Source organism: Taeniopygia guttata, chromosome 10, assembly GCF_048771995.1.
Source record: "Taeniopygia guttata chromosome 10, bTaeGut7.mat, whole genome shotgun sequence".
NCBI lineage: Eukaryota > Metazoa > Chordata > Aves > Passeriformes > Estrildidae > Taeniopygia > Taeniopygia guttata.
In genome coordinates this window covers 7,712,652-7,735,569 of record NC_133035.1, presented here as the reverse complement: position 1 = coordinate 7,735,569, position 22,918 = coordinate 7,712,652, and the positions used below count along the sequence as shown (strand labels likewise).

At 38.4% G+C, this 22,918-nt stretch overlaps 1 protein-coding gene across 7 annotated transcripts; it reads left to right on the top strand.

Annotated features, from left to right (window-relative positions):
* Window positions 1-1,034: 1,034 nt before the first annotated feature.
* TEX9 (testis expressed 9) lies at window positions 1,035-22,417 on the top strand. 7 transcript variants are annotated; one of them, XM_030281126.4, is made up of 12 exons: window positions 1,055-1,357; window positions 1,436-1,521; window positions 2,344-2,407; window positions 3,559-3,629; window positions 6,718-6,766; window positions 7,720-7,805; window positions 9,298-9,476; window positions 13,220-13,302; window positions 15,601-15,774; window positions 19,527-19,661; window positions 20,160-20,294; window positions 21,915-22,417. In XM_030281126.4, the coding sequence occupies exons 1-12, from the start codon at window positions 1,133-1,135 to the stop codon at window positions 21,990-21,992; spliced, it is 1,365 nt and encodes a 454-aa protein (XP_030136986.4). In that variant the 5' UTR covers window positions 1,055-1,132; the 3' UTR covers window positions 21,993-22,417. The 7 variants fall into 7 exon arrangements, with proteins under 7 accessions (XP_072790181.1, XP_030136987.4, XP_030136986.4 ...); XM_072934080.1 differs by having other exon boundaries at window positions 1,035-1,521; XM_072934082.1 differs by lacking the exon at window positions 1,436-1,521 and having other exon boundaries at window positions 1,160-1,357.
* The last annotated feature ends 501 nt before the right edge of the window (window positions 22,418-22,918 follow it).

Genomic DNA, 22,918 nt, shown 5'->3' with positions numbered 1-22,918 from the left:
TTTTTTTAAAGTCCTTATAATATTTTTCATAGGCTCACTTTTTTTCCTCTGTGTGTCAATACTTTTGAATCATCATTAGTGCTAAACACTTTCATTTGCTATATTGATATTTCTAATTTTTGCCTTTCACTAATCACATTTGTCCTTTCATTTCACCTTATTTATCCATTACATTGCCTTTCTCAATGCTCAAAATCTTCAAGTACTTCTGCCTCGCAAATAATACTTCTGCAGATATCCTTCAGCACAGACCTTCTACTTTAAGCCAGCTAAGCTCTTCTGATTTCCCTTGTGCAAATCTCTTAATTAAATCCTATACAGCCCACTAACTCAGGAAAGACCCACATTATTCTTGTTCTATAGATACCTGGGGCAGCACAGTTGGGCTGTTGTCACATGCAGGGGGCACAATCTACTAGGAAGTTGAGAAAGGATATGGGATTGAATGAGCAGGTGAGTGGGCAAGTAATCCGCAACCTACTTGGTGGTGCTGAGCAATGGGACACGAGGCACAGGCAGAAACTGAGGCACAGAAAGTTCCAGGTGAACTGAGGAAGAACTCCTTCACTGCACAGAGAGCAGCCACTGGAACCTGCTGTGAGCACTGGAACAGGCTGCCCAGAGAGGGCGTGGAGTCTCGCTCCTGGAGGTATTCCAGAACCATCTGGACACAATCCTGTGCCATGTGCTCAGGGATGCCCTGACTGAGCTGGGAGGCTGGACCAGATGACCCTGCTGTGGTTCCTTCCAACCTGGCCCGTTCTGTGCCTCTCAGCCTTTGTGACAGACCAGAGCGGCAACAGGCTCATGGATGAGCAGAAAGAGAAATGCAGCAAAATCAAATTCCGTGTGGGACAAAAATAATAGAGGGATTCAAACAAGTGCTGGAGGACAAGGCTAAAACCAGGCGACAATCACACAGATGTGTGTATAGGAAATGCAAAGGGACGGCAGCACCACAGAGCTGTACAGAGGGTGGCACAGTTGCCGTCATGCCGCAGTTTAATGCCCTGAAATGAGGGGACGCTGTCAGGACAAAGTGCAGCAAGGTCAGAAGGGCCGTAATAAATATTAATTCACTAACACTGGTAATGGCCCCTCAGCCCTTTTCACCGGTCCCTCACCTGACCCCATGGCAGCCCGGGGCCATGCCGGGTGCCAGCCGGTCCGTGCGCACGGGGCTGTCCCCGCTGGGGCCCCGCCATGGCCGGAGGGGAGGAGAGAGAGAGAAGGAGGGCGGGCGGGAGCGAGGGCGGGCGGCCGCCGGTTGCCCGGGCGAAGGCGACGCCACAGCGGCCTCGGCGCGGACAAAATGTCGGCGGTCGGCGCGGCGCGGCGGGGCGGGGACCTGCCCGGGGTAAGGCGGCGGCTCGGGCTGGGCTCGGGCAGCGGGGCCGTGCCCGGCCCGCCCGCTCACTGTCGCATCCTCCCGCAGGTAAAGAGAGCGGCCGGCAGCCCCCAGGCGCTGGCGGGGCCCGGCGTGCTGAGCGGAGCATGGCTGGCCAAGGAAGAGCAGTACAAGTAAGGAGGCCCTGCCCCGCTGGGACCGGCGCACAGCCGGTCTCCGGTTCCCGTGTGCCGCGGCCCCGTCCCCGCAGAGGGCGGGTGGCACTGCCCGGGGCCACGGCACAGCGCCCAGCGCCCCTGCGTACCGCCGCCTCAGGCAGGCTCTAGGCCCGGACAGGAGCTGCTTCTGCACTTCGAACACTGACTTTAGTTATAAATTATGGCTATATAAAAGCTTAAGGCTGTTTAAAAAAAGCTTACAAGCTGTAAAGGTTTTAAATGGATGCTCTGTCCCTGTTACCTGTTACGCCCAGCCCCGGTGAACGGTGAGGGTGCACGGAGAGCCACGTCAGACTCTGGCAGTCGCAGCACCAGGGCTGTACGAGAACATGCAGGAACACCTCACTGCCATAACCTGCACATCCATATAGCAACACATCTTTAAATACGTGATAAGAAATGTAGTCCTACATGAGTCCTTCCCCAACCCCCACTGTTGGGTATACTGAAAAGAAGGACTGTGTTAAACACGGAAAACCTTTAGGAAATAAAGACATACAATGTATATTAAGAAATGGCACATCCAAAACCAAAGGTATCCTTCACCTCTCACAGTTACAGTCTGCTGTTTAATGGGCATATGTGTTCTATTACTATTCATTTGGCTGGAACATAGGAAATTGTTGAAACATAACTTTTTAATACCTTGAAGTGTATTTCAGCATCCCTTTGTAGGAATAATTAAAATTTCACTTAGTTCAGACAAAAATACTGTCGCGCTGACATTTATTCCTTTAAAATTTTTCAAACACTCAAAAAAAATTCCTACTCTTTTAGGCGACTGAATGCAGAATTACAAGCCAAAACAGAAAAACTGGTGCGTCAGGCTGAAGAACTAATGGTGAGTAGCAGACTATTAGGTAATTTAGTCTGGATTCACATGCACACAGGGCTAAGCTTCAAAAGAAATTTAGACCTTGACTACTAAAAGTATGTTGCTTTCAAGTGCAAGGTAAGCTTTATTTCTTTTCAAAGCTGTAAATTTGTATTAAAAATACATTAAACAATAGTTTCTATGTAACTTCATCCAGTAGGTATTCACAGACCTGCCTACAGCACTTGTGCAGATACATACCTAAAACCACATTAAAAATTTGTTTAGTGTTTAAGAAAAGTATCTGTAGGTGGTTTTATGCCTTAGTATTTATGCCTTAAATACTTAAAATTAGTGTTTGAAAACCAGATACTGTTACAGTAACCTCCTAGTGAAATATGATCTACATTGTTCAAGCTGAGATACAAAGAATAAGCAACATAAATAGAAAACATGAACTTAATAAGCAGGAAGCTTTCTCAAAACAGAAAAAGTTGGTGTTTATTATCAGTATTATCCTTTAACATTGGTGTGGCTGTGTAGCAGATAGAGTCAAGACTTTATATGAAAGTTGGACAAATGAATAAAAAGGGAATGGAGCAGGTATGGTTGTACTCAAAACAGTTTGGAGAAGTTGTTCTGCATATTATAAATATTCATTGTAAGTACACTCATTCAAATAAACAAGGCAAATTACTAAGTATTCTAGAAAGCTGCACTTTTCCTACTGTTGAAACTTCAATTTTATGGGCTGTGAAAACATATTCTTCTCTTGAGCAGTGACAAGCTGAGGCTAAATGCTTGGCATTTGAACAGGAGCAGATGAAACAGCCAAAATAGCATCTAGTCTCTTTCCTTTAGAAAACAGCAACAACAATACCCCTGTTCTTTTCTTCTCTAAATATAGCAGAAGATGAAATATTCTTAGGGTACTTAATATACCACATGGCACTGCCAGATTGCACAGATATACATTTAACAACAAAACAGCAATGGCATTTTCATTTTTAGACATCTTTTCCTGTGTTTCAAAAGTTCTTTTCCACAGTAGGCTATAGTTTCCATTTTCCATAGTAGACTGTAGTTACTGTGATTTGTGATTTACAAATAGGTAATTCATCTTTAATGGATCATAGTCTCCCCAAATCAACTAATTTTCTTTTCTTTTTTTAATGAAGAAAGGCCAACAGAAGATACTATCTCAGCCAGTTTCAGTACAGAGTAAGTCACCTGAAGATGACAGACAGAGGTATGTACTTTACAACTGCTGTGTATAATTGGTGGGGAACCTCACACTGATGCTGCATGCCTTGTGTCCTAATCATGCTCCTGTTTTATCTATTTTTCCTCTGTACTGCATTGGTGGAGTCTAATTTTTTTCCTATTATTAAAAAAAGTGAGCCTAAGCAAGTGTTGTTCCTTGTTATTTCAAGGAAGGCTTAATTTTGCTGGAATGTTCTATCTAAGATATTAAGAAGTGTTGACCTTTGTAAAAGAGCAAGGTAAGGTCACGGGTTTCTTTGCAATACCAAACAGTAGGCAGTGTATGGTTTTTAACAGTTGAGCTGACAAAGACACTAGTTCACATTTAACTTGGCCTAAACGTTCCTGGGACAGGAAATGCCTGAGGAAAACAATCACAAAGCCCTAAAACAGGCAAACATTGAGCTGCCACCCTCTGGAATGTGGATACCATTACAGTGCTGGGCCCCGCACGCCTTTGGCCTGGGTGATCACAGCCTGAGTGTCCAAACCCCTCAGCTCCTGATGGGGGGACATGGCTGTATTCCCTTAGTCATTCAGGGCCATTATTTCCTTAGTTGTTCGCGGGTTTGTGTATTGTAGTGTGGGAAATGGCTGAATTTAAGATAGACTAACACAGTTTATCAAGGATCTGATCTGTAGGTTCCTAAATTTATGATGCCACTAATCTGGATAAGCAAGATACAGGAACAGACAACAAAATACTTCAAATGTTAAGCTACAGTTGGGAAACTTTTCAAGTAGAGTATATGAAGGTCTGATAAAGATGATCAAATAATTACTTTTGTGTAGAATACAAGCAAAGTCATAGAGTTTTTCTGAAAGTAAAAGGGGTTTTCAGTACACAAAAAGGTGTGACAGTAAGTCAGCTTCTATGATAGAAGCCTAACTACCAGCAAAAGTTTGCTACTACAATTGAAATGATTCCTGACCTATTTTAAAGCCATAGCTGAAGGAGTGAGGGGCAAGAAATTTAATGTGTTATCAGTCAGTACAATCATGCTTTTAAAATAAATTCTGGATCTCACTTTAGTTTTCTGTTCTGTTAGATGGATTTTGAACATTAGACAGAGAGTTTTTAAGAACTTCAAACTGGAGTTGAGTTTTAGGGCTGCTGTATTAAGTAATGTGATTGGAAGATTGAGCCCCACAAAGAGAATTATTAGCTTTGATGGTACACGTTAGAAATAAATTGAAGTGTTGGAAGAATTAAAAAAAAAATAAAAAGAGCAATTAGCATGTCAAAGAGTATCAGCTGACCTACCAATTACCAACATAAATTAAAAAACCTTAAAACAACCACAGTCTGGTAAACAGTGTTCTGGTAAACATTTACATGAGAGAAGACTGGAAATCCCATGTGGTAGCGAAAAAAATTAGAAATGTGTGCTAGGAATTAGGCACACTGATTATCCATGAGTGAACATCGAGGCCATTCAATTAGATTAGTTTGAAGTATTCCATATGTAATTAAAAAATTCTTTTCTAAATTGTGCAAGCAAACAGGCCTTAAATCTGAAGGAAGCACTTGAGATATTTTTGAAATATCTCGTTAAAATTTCTGCTGATTCCTTTAGCGAGAATGAACACTAAAGCAACTGGTTTTTTTTTGTTTGTTTTTTAAGGCAGCCCTAAGACAACAGATACAGTAGGAACAAATTACTCTATTAAGGGAAAGAATATAATTGTTTTCTTGAGTATAGAGTGTGTTGCATTTTAATGTTTTTCAGCATCACATACAACTGCTATTTCTGTGGCAGCAAATCCTCACCTTCTGCATGCTCCTAGAGCTAGCCAATAGGGAGAAAGCTTGATGAAACTAGGGTAAATAGACAAAAACTAATCATCCTATTCTTGAAGTCTGTTGCCAGCCGCACACAGATGATTTCTCCAGGTTGTTTTTTTGTGTTGGTTTTTTGTTGTTGTTGGGGTTTTTTTGGATTAATAAAATATGAAGCTTTGTGCAGATAATTCTTGTTGATGAATGTCTATGAAATTTTTAAAGGCAAGATCTAAATGTTTGCTCAAATCAGCCTGGCAAAAAAATTAAGTGACTCGATGAGCCAGAAATTTAAATTTTATTCAAAATCTTTTATAAGCCAGTGTTTTAATTGAAGTAAAAAAATTATAAAGAGTAGTTAAAAAATAGCTGTTCATTGCAATAATATACATTCACATAAGTCATTTTGAAAGCAGAATTATATCTACATATCTGTATATCTGTCTGACAAGGAATTTGACCTGAATAGTACACAGCATGCTAACACTTTAGGCTTAATTTCCATAGACTTGAAAAATTATAATTTAACCTGAAATTCACTTACTTAGAAGCATAGTTTTCAGCCAAATAAGCAGATAAGAAAGCTGATTTTTTTTAATTCTTGGTTTTATTCCCTGTCTGTAAAATAGATACCATATTTATAATACTTATTTCAGAGAAAATTCTGTGGGCCTTAATTTATAAATTGGTCCACCTCATATTCCTCTGACAGTCCCTGTCAACTGACCTGAGAACAGTCAGACTGACCCTGCTAGGACAGGTGGAGGATGTAGAGGACACTGGTTGTATCCTCACTTTGTTTGTATGAGTTCAGGGGTTTTATGCCATGTAGGTATTACCCAGTGAGCTGCTGGCAGTCTTTGGTTCTGGATTGTCCTGGGGAAGCTCTAACTCTGCTTCTTGGCCGAGTACTCCCTGCTAAAGGGCATTACTGATCTAAAAAACCAAATTCCAAGAGACAAGATCAGGATTCCAGCCTGAATTCCAAGACAAGATTAGGATTTTGATGGATGAGTACTGTTGTATTAGATACCATAGACTCACCAGGTGATTTGTGTTGCAAATGAGGTAGACTGGACAGACTGTGAATAACACTGAATTTATGCTTGAACTCAGTATATGTTCTCACCTTAGCTATATTGTTATTCTAGACCTATAAAATGTTATTCTCCTGATTCTGACAAGGGGGGGGTTGTATTTGAACTGCAAAGTGTTTACATTATTAGAGATCAGTAAATTTTTACCTTTTTTTTTTTTTTTTTTTTTTTTTTTTTTTTTTTTTTTTTAATTGCAGAGATCCACTCTGTCCCAAAGTTTCATCTCTTACACACTCACTTGCAAAGGTACCAAAACTTTCCTGGTTGAATTACTTTCTAGCATAATTTCAAAAATATAATGACTTGTGTTTTTGAGGACTTGCACGGGTGCCAAGCCAAAGGGAAGTGATGCCCAAAGCAATGCTACAGGGACAGTGTTACCAGAGCTTCTCAGTGCCACTGGTGGTCAGGTGGACTTACATAATGTTTAATTTTTGTATTCTGTTTTCTCTTCAGCATTGAGAGAAATGTTTAGTGTTTTGAACATAACATTAAGAGTTCCAAGTGAAAAATATTAGAACATAATTAGTTTCTTGCTCTCTTCCCTCCCTCGCCTGTATAATACTAAATGCAGTACTACCTTCTTCTAATAATAACTGTCTAGATAATAAACAAGTAGTCAGACTAACTGAATTTAGAAAATATAATTGAAAAATTATATTAAGAGCAATCTCAATAGTCTCTAACTACAACTATATCGAAACTTTCATGAGGTGAGCTGAAGCTTCTAAAATACCATCTGCAGTTATTTATCAGAATACAGTAGAAAACGCTCTACTTTTTAAAGAATATTTGTGTGAAAGTAACAGAAACATTGTTCAATCTTCCTTCAATGGGGACCTTATAAGATTAAAATAATGCATAAAATACCATATTTTTGAAGGTATGATAACAGTCCAGTAATTAATACCTTGATAAAAGCTCAGAGCCTTGCTTATGCATAGATTTATTATGTGTGGAAAAACTCCCACGAGCCAATGACTATAGGGTGTATTAGAGTTAGGGTGTAGAGACATAAAAGTTGCAAGCTAAAGATGACTGCAAATAAAACGGAGAAGTCATTTTGAAAATTTGAAAAGTATTCTTTGAAAACTTCCTTGAGTATAGATATATGAAGAAGAAAAAAATCCATGAAAAAATGAGACAAAAAGTATTTCAATAATAATAATAATCCACTAATTTGTGAAAAAAACTTTTAGGTAGAAAACAAGAAGAAATTTCCTTCTGTGCCCACAGCTCAGAACAGACCATACTCTGCAAGTAAGGGAAAAAGAACAACTTCAAGGTATATCAAACATGTAATTTGGTTTGTCATGAAATCTTTTAGTTGTTATTTTTGTCTATCAAGTTATTTTATGGATGTATGCTTTTATATTTATACAAGTAAATGTATCAAACGTCCTCAATCAGCTCCACCAGGTGGCTATCTCTGTTCACTTGCACCAAAAATTATCAGTGAACATATGTGATTAATATTGCAGCAATGAAACAGTTGCTTTCTGCTTTAGCACTTCTCAAGGCTGACAGCTGAATTCTGTAAATTCCTTCAGTGAAAGGAGGCCCAGTGAGCAAAAATGGAGCACCTGAGGCAACGTGGGCCAGCACACTGGAGTGCTACAGCCTGATTTGTGATCAGGCTGGTGCTGGGGAACATCAGGCCTTGAAGGGCCTCCGCTGTTGTAGTGAATGTTGGGCTCACAGGACAAGGGGCTCAGTAATATAACACAGCTTCCAGGGGCTCCCAGCTGAGAAGCTTCAGCTCTGGAGGTAGCAAATTCAAGGTTGTAAAACCAAATAATGGAGATCTGGACAATGAGAGAAGAGTCAAAAAATCCCTAAGAGCCTGGGAGCAAATTAAAACTGCCCTAAATTATGGCATAATACCAAAATAGGATGAAAATTGTCTGCAAGGTGGCAGGACATGGAACTGACAGGCTGAGGCTGTCTTACAGGAGTTGGAAATCCGTGGGGAGACCCTTCAGACCTCCCTTGGGCAGTTCAGGGGAGGTTGTCATGCTGGCACCCCGTCATGAGGTTTGGAAGTGGAATTGTGCTGATACAGAGCCTGTGGGGCAATCGAAAAGTTGTGGGAGAGTTAGCTAGGAGGAGTTTGGAGGCTGGAATGAGGATATGTTGGAATAAGAACTTAGCGTCAGATCCCGTGAGAACTGAGATCACCTTTCTATAGGAGAAAGCTGAGGAGATACCCTGTCTAGGTGATGTGTTCCCCTGTATTTTGGTTTTATGAAAATGTTGATATGCAACTTCTAGGATCAGTGAAGTTTCCTAGGCTGAATAATGATGCAGAAACTGTCATAAGGTCATACAGCCAGGAGCAACACAGTTCTACAAAATAATGTGGCAGGGAGTGGAAAGAGCAGAAATTACGACAGAGGATAAAGGATCTCCCCATGACAGTAGCCAAAGCCAATAGAACATTCTTCTCTTTCTGTGCGTTACTCTGATTTAGTTATGGATTTGTTAGATGAGAAGACCATGCCAGAATCTTTTCAGTTGAAAATGGTAGTGGTTTCTCTGCCTTCTACATTATAGTATGTAAAATCTTGTCATTATTTTTGTGGAATATGGTAAAGGTATCATACAGAAAGCAAATGAGAAATTGCCATTGATGCATCTTTCATATGAATGCAGGTAATGAAATTGCAGTAAATGCAGGTAAATAACTGTACAGTCATAAAAATAGCAAATACTAAAAATATTTAACAAAAATATAATGTATTATAAATTTAAAATCTAGGGTTTTCATTTTTTTTTAGTTCAAAAATAAGAAACATGGAAGTACAAAGTGCTGATGGTGTTGCAGTACTGGAAGATTGCATAGGTTTTTCTTTAACAAAAACAATTAGCAAAGTTGAAGAAAAACTAAAGAAAGGAGCCTTACCAGACTGTCAAGATGATGATATTATTCCAAGAGTTGGAAATGAAATGGGAGCAGGTAAGTTTCCTTCCATGGTTAGTACGTTTATTCTTGCTTCATGACTGTTAGAAATGGGTTTTCCTGGGGAGAGAAAAAAGGAGTTTCTGTAAAAATTACAGGGAAAATGCTATAGTCCTCAACCTAAAGGAAAAGGAAAAGAAGGTTTTTCCCTCTTTACATAGTCCTAGAGGAAGATCAGGTCACCTATGATTGATTATGTGGAAAAGTGAATTTTTATCTTCCTTTCCACCTCTATAGGAAAGTATTTGGATGGTTACATATGTTGAATAAGTGCATAAATTTGATTCATTTCACTGGGGAAATAGAAGTACAGAATGCTAAGCTTCAAAAATACGAGCTTCAGTCTTTGCACAGACTCTGCCTTTGGAGGCAAAAGCCTTTCCTCAGACCAGTGCTGTGGATCTAAGCAAGTGGCTGAAACAAGGTAATGTTTCAGCTACAGTGCTTGAATTCGAATCCTCCAGATATTTTCCCACTCCAAATAGAGTGTTTATGTCTGTCCTAGAAACAGAACAGGGAAGGGATTGCAGCATTTGCCAGCAAGGCTAAAGGCATGACACACATCGGTCTTTTTGGCTCTGATGTAATAAAAGTGAGTTTGTGTAGCTCCTTACAATGCTAAAGTGAGCATGAAGTCAGAGATTCGCTGCAGTAGCTGGAAGTGCCTGAACCCTCTCCTTTTAATCTAACAGGTTATGTCAACAAGCATGCCAACACAGAAATAGCTTGGTTTCTAACCTCATGTAATTCTGTGCACATCTTCTGTTACCAAGTCTCCCATAACAGATCATCAGATAACTTTTTTATAGTTTTCTTCCTGAACCAAAAAGAAATTGCTTTGGCTTGCATTGGAAACTTCTACCAAATCAATTTAAGGCAGCTCAAGAAGAGTTATTTCTGGTGCCTTGTAATCAGGGACCAAGGGCATGTATTGGAGTATTGAAGACTGTTTCTGTAACTTTAATGATTAAATAAAAATCCTCTGGATTGATTTTTGAATGTGATATTGACTGTTTTAAACACTCTGAATGTCTCCTTATTGTGGTAAATAAGCTATTTCAGAGCATTCCAGCAGTGTCAGGCTCTCAGAACAGTTAGGGTGTTCACAAGGAAGCAGGCACAGGTATTAAGCAGGCCCTGTTACAGAGAGGGCTCAGTGGGAATCTCCATAATGGATTCCTTAGGCCTGTGCCCAGCTATTCAGGCCAATGTGCTGATTAGGTTCCATAGTACTGTCCTTTCCTTGAGCTTCTTGCAGCATTCTTCCTGGAATTGGGTTTCCCTGTCTTTATTTTATGATCACAGGTTACCACAGTGCAGCCAACACAGTTGCTTAGACATTATTTTAGCTGGGACTGTTTGTGGAGGGTGGTTAGAATTCAACTCTGCAGTAACCAGCAATGATAGAAGCACACAGACCTAGAGAAGGCTGAACATGAAGCGCTATTTTTATCTAATATACACTTACACATAGGAATAAAATACCTGAATATATTGTTGCACTTCATGTTAATCTTCCTCTTATCTCAAGAATTCAAGAAATCTGTTCTTTCTCATAGAGTATCAGAGTCTCTCCGATGTCCTTTTCTTGTTTACCAGTCCCTAAAGTTGGTTACTTTATAACCTAAGACCATCCTATGAAGTGATTCTCCCCCCCATCAGCCTCATCAAGTGATTAACATTGACCAGTTAGGAAGCTACTTGTTTAATTATCTTTACCCCTTGTCAGAATTCAGATTATTTGGATCATGGGCACCTCCCAAGACTGATCCAATTCTAGTTGTGCACTTGAATTTTCACAGGTTTTACTGCTAAGTGCTCTTAATGACACAGAGCTGAATAAGACAGAAGCTGTCTGGACTAATAGCTGGGTAAAAGAGGAAACAAAATAGTAAAAAGAACCAGTTTTTACAGGCAGTGGTATAGGCCTAGAGGAATCTCTCATGGAGCTTACATTGATAGCTGATAAAGGAATTTGTCTATGTAACAATGAATTTAGGGTAGTTAAAACTGATGAAGTATTGCAAAAGAATTTCATAGTACTGAGTGAGGTGGGGGAACACAAGTTTATATTCTGTATTAAAGAGCGCAGAGTAATACTGACAGGAAGCGCAGTTTTCCAATCCCACCTACTACACAACTCTAGTCACACCTACTACTGAGCTGGACTTACCTTAATTAGTAATAACTAAATAATCTCCAAAAGCATAAACTTACTGCCTGTTCACAGTGGAAATAGCAATGAATTTTTAGAAATCCTTCAGAAGATAGCAGAAAACAGAATATTGTACTGATACCATTACACTATTATATAAATGATGGTACCCCATTTTGAGAATGGCACAGTTCTGCCCACCCCATCTCAAATCCAGGATGTAGAATTCACAGAAATACATGTTCAGAGTGTACAGTGCAATGAATCTTCAGTTTGAAAACAAAACAATTAAAGGCAATATGAAAGTTCTTTAATGAAAACAGTAATGGTAACGGGCAAGCTGTCTTTCTCTAATGCAAACACTAGTAAATGCCACATTAAATTGGACTTAAAGTAAGTTACACAAAATGTTTTTCCTTCACATAAAGCATAATTAAATAAGCCAGCTCATTGCCACAGGATGTGGTAAACGCCAAACTACAATATGTTTCATTAAGAAAATCAAATAACTTAATAGTACAGAAGTACCTGAGAGGGGATTAAACATGAAGGTTTCACTGTGGTCTCCATCTTGATAGCCACTAATTACCAGAAGCTAGCAAGGATATAACAGGAGGAATAAAAGTCAGCCTGTATCTTATTTTTTCATGGTGTTTTCCTAAACTGTAATTATTTGCCTCTTCAGAGTTAGAGCTTAAGCTGCAATTGATGAGGGAAGGTGGGTGAAATTAAACAAATTCTTGTTACAGCAAATGTACCCATCCATTTCTCCACTCTTAGCTCTAGGTCCTTATCCTTCACATTATTCTTTTCCTCTTGTAACTACTGGGAATAATGGTTTCTCCTGTGTTAGTTGGCTTGATCCTCAGACTGTTTGCATGCTTGTAGAAGTCCAGAGGAAGTTCCTTGTGAATGATCTGGGGAATAGGAAGTATGAGAACAGACTGTTCCCACACAGCTTGTTTTGTCAGTCCATTTCTTAGCTGTCCAAGAGCAAGACAGTATGTCTTTTGGAAAAAATATCTGATTACATTGATTCAATTTTAAACTATAAATTGAAGAATGTTAGCAGTGTACTTTTAAAAAGCGTAGAGTACTGTGTGGGAGGGATATTTACATGTTAGGAGGGGTTTGCAGCCTACATCAAACTCCTTGTTGTGCACAGGTTAAAATGACTTTGGCTGTAACTACAGAAGTTTTAACTCCATCTGGATTGCAATAGAGACATGCCCTAGTTTTGTTGACTTCAAACTCAAGAAGTACTCCATGTACAGCATGGTATGATGCAAGTTTTCAGTAAGTTTCAATGTTGAGCATCATGAGTCTTTTACAATTTAAAGATGTCAAGGTCAGTCATTAAAAGGAAAAAAATCTATACAAAGCTTTGCCTAAGAATGAGAAATCTGCAAACACTTTTTTAGAAATAGGAGTTTTTATTTGCCTATTTCTCTTCAATAATTATAAACATTGTCATGTGGTTTTAAATGCAAGAAGATGAAAGTGAGTTCTTGCATCAGTTTTGGTTCTTGCCTGCATTGAATAACGAGTACTTATGTATATTAAATGTAACCTTTTATGTTCACAGAAGCTCAAATCAGACTTCTTAAGGCAAAGGTATGTGTGATGCAGGAAGACTTGGCAAATACAGTGTTTGAATGCAGGAAAAAGGTAAGGGATCAATTTTTTAACCTAGAAATGGAATAGGTTCCTTTTTAACAAATAATCCCAAAACAGAATTCTCTCAACTTTTCTGTTTTAAGTATTAAGAGTTAAAGTTCTATTTTTTTAAATACCGTATGAATTTAGAGTCAGGGGTGGTAATTTCTGTATAAGTGTGATCTTGGGCTAAAACCTTTCAAAATGCACTTAATGGAAAATAATTTCAGGCAGGAGAGAACCACTGGGAACAAAGACATGCCCCACCTGTAGGGCCACTGTGGTTCTGCAAAGTCTTAAAGCATCTTCCTGCTGGGAAGGAGAGTGGAGCCTGAGAAAAAGAAGGAAGAAACAGCAATGGTGAAATGCAGATTGTGGAGTACAGAGAGATGGGGAGGGGTGTCCAGAGCTGGCTGCTGGCATGAGATGGAGGTTTAGGGTAGAATGAGAAATAGACCAGCTTGAGAAATAGAAAATCTTGATAAATACAGTCAGGTGCTTTCAGTGTCATCAGTGGATCAAAGTGTGGAAAGAGCTTCCATTCTAAGTGGAATATTGTAATCAAAATATAAATTAGGCTTTCTCTGTTCTCAAGAGTACAGTTGATGCAGAGGACAGTATTTGGAATTGCATACCTGGGCAGATCAGCCTGAACTTAAGGCATTGTGAAGCCACACTGATATTTCACTGTTAGAATGTACAAGTGAGTTTTATGATCTGCACTGCCTGGCAGTATATTTTAAAGTGATGCTCAAACAGCTCTTGAATTGTAAAAACTTAAGTAGTTCATATCTGTCTGCCAGAGAGATCACTTCTTATTCAGGTATTTGTAATCAAAAAACGTTTCTGAACTAACGTTCCATTTTACCTAACTGGACTATTTTTAGTTGTGGTCTCTTAACTTCAGAATGTTTTTTTCCACCTATTCCCCAGGCCCAAAAGTGATGATGACATTAAGAACATATGGCAAACACCTATATATTTTCTTACAAGCTTTTAATTAAGTGTTAAGGAGCAGGATGATAGTAAATGAGTTTTTTGAGATAAGTACATGAACAAAATCCTTAGAAGTAATTAGATTTTGATATTTTTTATCTGTACTTTATTTTTATCAACACAGGTGCTTCTGTATTTCAATACTTCTATGCTGTGATCAGAAGAAAGTTGGTACATTAGGTTTTAAAGACATTTTCAAATCAAATATAATTTTGTCAGTAGCTATTGTACTTCATCATTCCTTGCCAAAATCACTACAGAATTCAGTGACTGTAGCAGATGACAGAAGACAACCTTGTACTTATTCTTGTCCTGCTCCCTTAGCACTTTGTATGTAAATGTATCATTTTTGGTTCTAGATTCTCTGATGTGAAAATAAGTTTATTACATTCAGAGGGTCACAAAAATTTATATTTTGGCAAAGCCTTGAGATAGATTCTGCATTTGGTTCCAATTCACAGTCCAGTTGTTACAAGGAAGCAGTAAATCTGTTTAATTTAAAGAGGTGAGAGTTTTTGAGGTGCATGAAGTCATGAGAAGCTTAGGATAAAGCATACAGATTTCCCAGGTGGGAAGTTTCTATTCCAAGGGACTGAAAGAACAGCAGAGAGAGACTTTTTTTTCACAGAAATTCCATTTCTGTATGTGCCTTGGTTTCTTTTGCTTAAAGAAAAGCAGGGCATAATGTGCCTTTGAAATAATCTACATTAGTATTCACTTACAATGTTTGAAAGGTTATAAAAGAAAAATGCCTTGAATGATAATGCTTAATGTGGGATGTAATTGCCAGTAGGTCATGAATCTAAGGCGGGACTCACTTAATGTTAAGAGAATCTTAAATTTGAATACTTGATATATCCTGGATCATTAGCTTGCTTTTAAGTCAAAACCAGATAATCTCCTGAAACATAATGGAGTGGTTTATCAGTAATTATATTCTCTTTTTCCCGTAATTTTTCCTAACATGTGCATTTAGCTATTCTCACAAAAAAATCTATGTACCACTGTTATTCATATAATTCTATAACATTTTGATTTTCAAAACCTTTGAGCTATGAGAAATGTTTTATATACTGCTACAAGACAGTTTCAAGTAAAAGACTGCAGAATATTAAAGAGAAGAGTGTTACTGGTTTTTAAAGTATTATCTTGGTAAAATGATGTTTTGTTTCCTTAGTCTTACTTGTTGCTATTTCTAAATCTATAGCACATATATTCTTTCTTCCTTTTATTTACAAGACATTATTACTGCATTACCCTCCTGCTTCCTTGCAATAATTTAGTTGGGTTTTTTTGCTAATTACTGCCATACAGGATGATGAAAATCAGAATTTAGGAACTCGGCTTAAAAATACTGAAGAAGAAAACTCAAGACTGCAACGAACAATCAGCCTGCAGCAGTCTCAGATTGAGAAGTACAAAATGTTGTTACAAGAAGCAAACAAAAAAACTGAAGGGTTACAACAGGAGGTCACTGCACTAGAAAAGGTATTGCAGATATTAGTCTTATTTATCTCAAAAAATGGAAAAACCCACATCAAATTACCCTCTGTTCCCTGATGGAGTGATAGAGCCATGCCCAAAGATCTCATTAGTGTTTCAATGTCTGTTAATTTATAAATTGTATTTTTAAACAGCCTATTTTTTTTGAGAAAGAAATAACACATTTTGCTAACTGTTTTTCTTCTGCTTTTACAGTCATATATTTCTGTTTTAAAATTAAATTCCTATGCAAGACACAGAAGAGACAAAATAATCTTTTCAGAAACTGCTGTCAAATTTAAAAGCAAATCCTAAAAATTACAAGGAAATTCCATTTTTTGGGTTTTAATTATAATTTTTTAAAAATTGTTTCTGTAACTTATATTGTAAGCTATAGAACCTAGTGAACTTTTTTAAAAAAGCACCTGCAGCTTATAATAGCATCTTGTGTAGTTAAAGGAAGGGATGTGCTTATTGTTGCACTGTTGGAAAAGCAGGCCCTGCAGTGTGGCTGAGCCCAAGTGAGCGTGGCTGCTGTCCCGCAGCGGGGCCGTGCCTGCTGCAGCAGATGGCTGTGTACACAGCTTGCTTTGTTTGGAACTTAATCTTAAGGGCAGCATGTGTTTTTCTTTAATTACTCAGAGCTAGAGAGGTTGACTTCAAAACCATGTAATACATGCAGTGTTGGGTAGTACTTGTAATACAGCTAGAAGAATGTTTCAGTTAAAAAAATTGAGGAAAACAGAACACAGCTCAGCCCATCAAAGGCTCATACTTCAATTAAATCATAGTATGGATTTATGTGGGCAAGCTTGTATCTTAATGTTTCATAGTGCTGGCATTTTAAAACTAACATAGTCTTTGTGGTTTTTTGTGCAGATACTTGGAGGTTTTAAATTTCCTTAAACTGATTGTGATTCTGTGAGGAAAAATACTCAGTACTAGTGTTTATGCTACTCATCAGCTCACAGTCAGTAGGGCTTAGAGATTTACAGTAATTCAGTTCCTTCTCTTAAAGCAAGACATGACAAATTATATTCAAACCACCCAGGACATAAGTTTGTTTAACCTGTACTTACAACCTTCTGGAGTTGCAGTTTCCACCACTTCCTTGCACACAGTCACAATTAGAAAGTATTTAGGAAATGGGATGAAACGTTTATTCACTTGCCCTGTACAGGCACCATAGCCAGAATATGGTCACTTCCCTCACTGTCTTTGCTTTGGATTTACCATCCTCAGTTGCTTAAGTTGTTCTTCATAGATAGTGTTTTCTAAAATTCATCAAGGTTGCCAATCAGTCATGGTCATGAAAAACAGTGGTAACCCTTTAAAATACTAAGCAAAAAAAGCAGGTATATGTAATGAAAGAGTCTCTGCTAATTTAGAAGTTTTTTTTTTTTTTTTCTGTAATAAATTATCTAACTAAAAAAGCCATGCATGTAAAAATAATTTTGCAGTAACTGCTTAAATCTCCAGTGGATTTAGAAATCTAAAAGCTGCTCTACTTTTTAGGTATGAAGGTATTCAACCCTGTTTAATTAATGTAGTGTAGATCAAGTCTAGCCATGTTTAAAAGCAATTTCCTGTGAACACAGGCTTGAAATGGTGCTACTGTGCTGCTGAATTCTCATGACTCTTTCAGTCTAGAGAAAGTTTTCTGTATAGCTGAGAGCACAAACATAACCTCTGATTTTGGGGCTTTTTTTGTTTTTTCTGTTGTTGCAATGTTGACAATGGTAGACCTAAGGTGTGATACATGCATCTCCAGACTCCTTAGATTATGAAGTTTTTAAAATTCATTAATCCCCCAGGTACTTCTTGTATGTGCCTAGGCAAGGATTCTCACCTGCTTTTCACAATTTACCTGCAACGTGGTAACTACTTCATTATTTTTACATTTTCTTCTTTTGGTGTTCAGTCTCTGTAAACGTTACTGCTGCAGCACCCATCTAAGGCAGTAACTGAATTCTGATGCTCCCAGAAATTTCCATCTTTTCCTTTTCAGCATTCCAGTTTTTTCTACTTACTTCATCTCATAAATGCTATCACTCATCTCATCTCTTTTTCACCACTGGTCTACAAGAACATTCCTTTCTTTGTGTTCTCTCTCTTGTTCAGACAGGCTCTAATGTTAGATAGTGGTCTGAGAAACACCAAAATTGTACTCTTTTTTAAAGCTTTTGTGCAGGGGGTTATCACTTGCCTTGAAGAAAGTGAAGAAAGGCTTGATGTTAAGTACACCTTCTCTCAAAACTGTTTTCTGGGGAGGTGTTGCAGAGCTTCCTAAAGATTGCAGTGCTGCCTGCACTGCTGCTGGGAGGACAGAAGGCTTGGTGAGGGTTACTGTGGGCCATCACAGCCCCTGCTGATACTCAAGTGCCTCAGCTATGGCAGAACAGTAGGGAAAATGCAGAAACTGAAATGGGATGCAATTTTAAAACACAACAGTTTATCCTCCACCCTTTTAGAGAAATATTGTATGAGAAGATGAATCCAGCTTTGACTTAAAAGTATTGAAGAAATGGCAGAAACCTTGCCTAGTTACAAAATAAAACATTTATTTCAGGCATTTTTAAGATTAAAAACTTGGAGTCTAATGTATTTAACAATATATCCTTGCTAGATGACTTGGAAAAAAGTCCTTGATAAGGTATTATGTATGACAGTAAATGTCAAAAATCCCTAAAAGAATTCTTAGAATTCTTTCATTAAATGATCTGATTAGCTGATAAGTAATTGCATTGCATGTAGACTATTTTTTTGGTCTTTAAATGCTTGAAAGACTATTCCAAAGCTTTTCATATTAATGCAGAATAAAATACATAATAAAAAAGACGTAATAGACTTCATTCACAAGTCCATCATCTTGATACAAGACAAAAAGTATTTCTTGGATAAATGATGTGGAAGTCTTGAGTAACCACCACAGAACAGGTGCAGACTTGAGAAAATAGAACAGTTGCTCAGGAACAAGGCAGTCTGAGGGCCCCATCTCGACCTTGATCTGGTTGAAAGAAATTTCCTGTGCCCATTACTAAAAATTTCATACTTTAAAGAAAAAGTCTATTTCATAAAACACAAGCTGTGTTCTTTTTGCTAGAGTTGTTTATTTCTTTTACTTTGTATGTTATCTATATTTCCTGATCTTTAGTCTTACTCTTCTGTTCCTCAAGTTGGTTTCTTTCATTTCCCCACTTTCAGCACTATGAAATACTGTCAGCAGAGTCAAGAGACAACTGCTTTGATTGGTGCCACAACACTCGATGAACTATTTTCTGCCAGATGAAATAGTTATTACCCTCAGCCATCTGCAGTAGGCTGCTTTAACTTCTTGGTGGTAATTGCATGTAGTCATCTCTAGGGCAAAGAGGTGAAAGGAGGGGGTGGGAAGAAGCAGCTGAGAACATGAGCCACCATTTCAAAGTCTGTCACAGAGTGGACACAGTGATTTGTTCTCTCTTTTTCTGACTGATTATACAAGGTTTTTCAGTCTTAGATGATCAGCTTCACAATTTACCCCAAGAGAAGCTTAAAAAAAATAAAGATGAGAAGGATCCTTTTTCAAGATTTCAAAGGAGAAGGGGTTGTTTTAATGGCAGTATTGTCTTTGAGATAGATTCTATTACAGGCAAAAGAAGTTCACAGACTCTTCAGCTTTCAAGGGTGAGCCTTTTTGTGTGTTGTTGATACAGGATTCATTAGAACACCATTATTCATGATGTTTTTATTGGGTTTGTCCTTTGCTTCTTAAATAGGAATTGGAGAGTCTGAAGCGTGCCCAAAAGCAGGCTGCAGCCACTCGGAATGCAACAGAGGTTCGTTTAAACAGGGCCTTGGAAGAAGTGGAGAAGTATAAAGTAGAGCTGAATAAACTGAAGCAAAGGAACAAGGTACTATGGCTTAGGAAAGCAATTTCCAGTCTGTAATCACTCAGTAATGCTAAATTGAGACAAAAAGCTTGATGGGCTTTGGAAGATTCGTATCTCTTAGAGGCAGCCCCAGAATTAACTTGGAGCAAGTCACAAAACGCCTCAATAAGTTATCTTAGAGGATACTACTGCAACCTCTGCAGGAAGAAGAAATGTACAGAATGAAGTTAAAGCCTTTCTGATTTTCCTCATTTGTGTGAAAATGAGACATGTTTAGAAAGAGGGAGAAGTACACATACACACCTAACACGTACAACGGCAAACCACAGCTCTTATTGCCAAGATTTTCTTTTCTTTTTAAGATTTAATGTGGGAGTATTTTGATTAGTCCTGTTTCTTTTCAGAAGTGTCATGTGCGGCTACTGTTTGTCATTTTCTTATGTAATGCCAGGTTTCATTGGTTAAAGCACCATTTTCATAATTAATGAAATAATGTTTTTCCTTTTCTTCCCTTGGTAGGATGTAGCTAACCAAGAACTCAAAATGATTGAAGAATTAAAAACAGAAAACAAGAAACTGCAGAAACAAAAAGGAGAACTAATTACAGGTTTTAAAAAGCAGTTAAAGTTAATTGATATTTTGAAAAGACAAAAGGTAAGGAGCAGACTATGGGTGTATTTCAGTTAACAACCTCTAGCTAAATGCATTGTCCAGTAAAAAATCCTGAAAACTGTGAGTTTACATGGAAGGAAATTAAAATGACAGGACTGTATACTAAGAGATATTGCCCAAATCAAATGATTTTCTACTTACTAGTTCCATCACACTTCTCACTTAAAATACTTGGGATGTGTGCAGTCGTTTCTGTCAGTTTTCCTTCTGAGGCTGCATGAGACATGTAGAGCTATGACCTGGACAGGACCTTAACACGAGAGTGGATGACCTCCAATTGCTTACTCTGCTGAATCTTATGGGATTCATTTTGGGATGGAGTCAATGCACCTCTTGCACTCTCAAACCAAAGCTGTAAGACAACTAAAGCAAGTAATGTATGGTGTCTTCTTGAGCAGAACCCCCTTTAAGAAGGGTCAGCCTTAGAGATAAGAAAGTAGAACATTTTATTTACCCTTTGAGTACTCAGTGATCACCAGACATTCAGTAAACACTTCTGAAGCTGTTGAGCCCCAAGAGGAAGAATAGTTCTGTATGAAGTGGCAACTTAAGTTGTGTATTTTGCACCCTGAGCCTAAGAACTGGGAATTGCAATATGAAACTACACTCTTGAATCTGGAATACCACCCCAATGCAGGGCAAAGGAGGACAGGTAAGTGGAACAAGAGGAAGTAGGGCTGCTTATGTATTTCCAGTGCAAGAGAATTTTTCTGGCAGCAACAGGACGCAGAGATCTTGAGGATTCACCTAAAAGAAACTCTGCTAGCTTAGCCTTTGGCTGGCCCTTCTAGCTCTGCAATTTTATTTCGAGAAAGACAACTGCACAGCATTCACTCAAAATATGTTCTTCCAGATGAGGTAGCTCATTGTCCTCTGGAACATGAATTTACTGAAATGGGTGTCACAGAGCAGCATTTCTGTTTGACTGGGAACCAAACTCATGGTCTCAGACAAATGTTACAAACTGCATTAAATACATTTTTAAGCAATTACAAATGCTGTATCAGAACTGCAGGTATGAGAGAAAGCCACTTACCTTTTCTCACAAAAAGTGTTACAGAAGAAGGATGCTGTGAGTTGTCCTTTCTGAAGAGACTGTGACTGGAGGAACATGGAAGAGACTGGGGCTAACCCTGCCCCTTGCAGCTTCTGGCAGAAGGCACTGGGGAAGGGCAGCTGAAGCTCACATGTGCTCAGTATTCACAATCAGTGGAAGGACTTCAAGTCTGCTTCAAACAGGCCTTTTGTTGAATTAATTAGAAAAACCTGATTTAGGCTGTTTGTGTAATATTTGTGTGGCAGGTTCATATGCACAGAGCAGACAGAGCCTGAAGAATGACAGATGGAAAATTTCCCCAAATACATTAAATATCAGGAATAGGATGAGATTTGCTTTGTAATAGCTTTAATGTTAAATTGTATATTGATCAGCTTGAAAGAATGTGGACCAGTTTTCTTACATATGTTCTTCAGAAGTCACAAGAATTGTCAGATTTTCAGGAATTTCTGTGCTTTATTAAAACCCATAGAATATCCTAGTTAGCCAGGATTTTGTATTGGTCATTCACACTATTTTACCTTCTGCTCACTTTTTTTTTTTAGATGCACATTGAAGCTGCCAAGATGCTTTCTTTTACCGAAGAGGAATTCATGAAAGCTCTTGAGTGGGGAAAATGTTGATCCCATTAAATAACTCCTATCTGAAAGAGGAGTCAGATGGTACATTATTTTGAGACTGTATATGACTCCTTGTTAATAGTTTATAACTGTTTATCCCACTGAATTGATTTTGTTGATTTTTCTTATGTTTAAATAGTTAAACTTTTGTAAGCCTGATAGCTTGTGTTGTAATGTCGTATAAAAACACAAATTTCTACTTCACTGTCAAGCCAAACTGCCCATTCTGTAAGGAGCAGAGAAGCACAGACCATGCAAGGAATATTCCAACAAGTGAGCTCTGTTCTAGCATTTAAAACTGTACCTTACCTATGGTCATATTCAGTCCAAGGAAGTCAGGATTTAGTCTCAGAAAATTCCTTGTTGCAACAGAAATAAACTAACCAGTGATCCAGTTGAGAATAAAATGTCATGTCCTTTTTAAAACACGTGGTTGGAAAATTGGCCTTGTCTGTTCTCTGTAACAGATCTCCCCTCAAAGCTAGCTGGTCTGGCATCTAATTTAAGCACCAACAGCTCTTTCATAGGAACGACCATAACCTGTTCTAGCAATTACATCTTAGCGCCCCTGGCTGGCATGACCATACATGAGACTTGCCCTTCATTGCCCAGACAGACTCCACAGTCCCATGGAGCTGTATTGTGTAAAACTGTTCCTTCAGTTAAGGTGAAAGTATGAAACCTTTCCCTGGCCATCAGCTGCTTCTTTGGGTTACAGGCAGGAGCAATGACTCCATATTCGCAGGTGCTCTACAAGCATCACATCCATAAAAATTTAATTATTCATCATTGTAATCAATAACTAGAAAACAGATTCAGGGTAGATGAGCTGAGCCTATTGTGTGTACAATAATGAACAGGAGCAATACAAGCCTGTGCTGCTTACATGAACCTCTGCCACATCTCAGCTATTTCAATGGATTCAACCC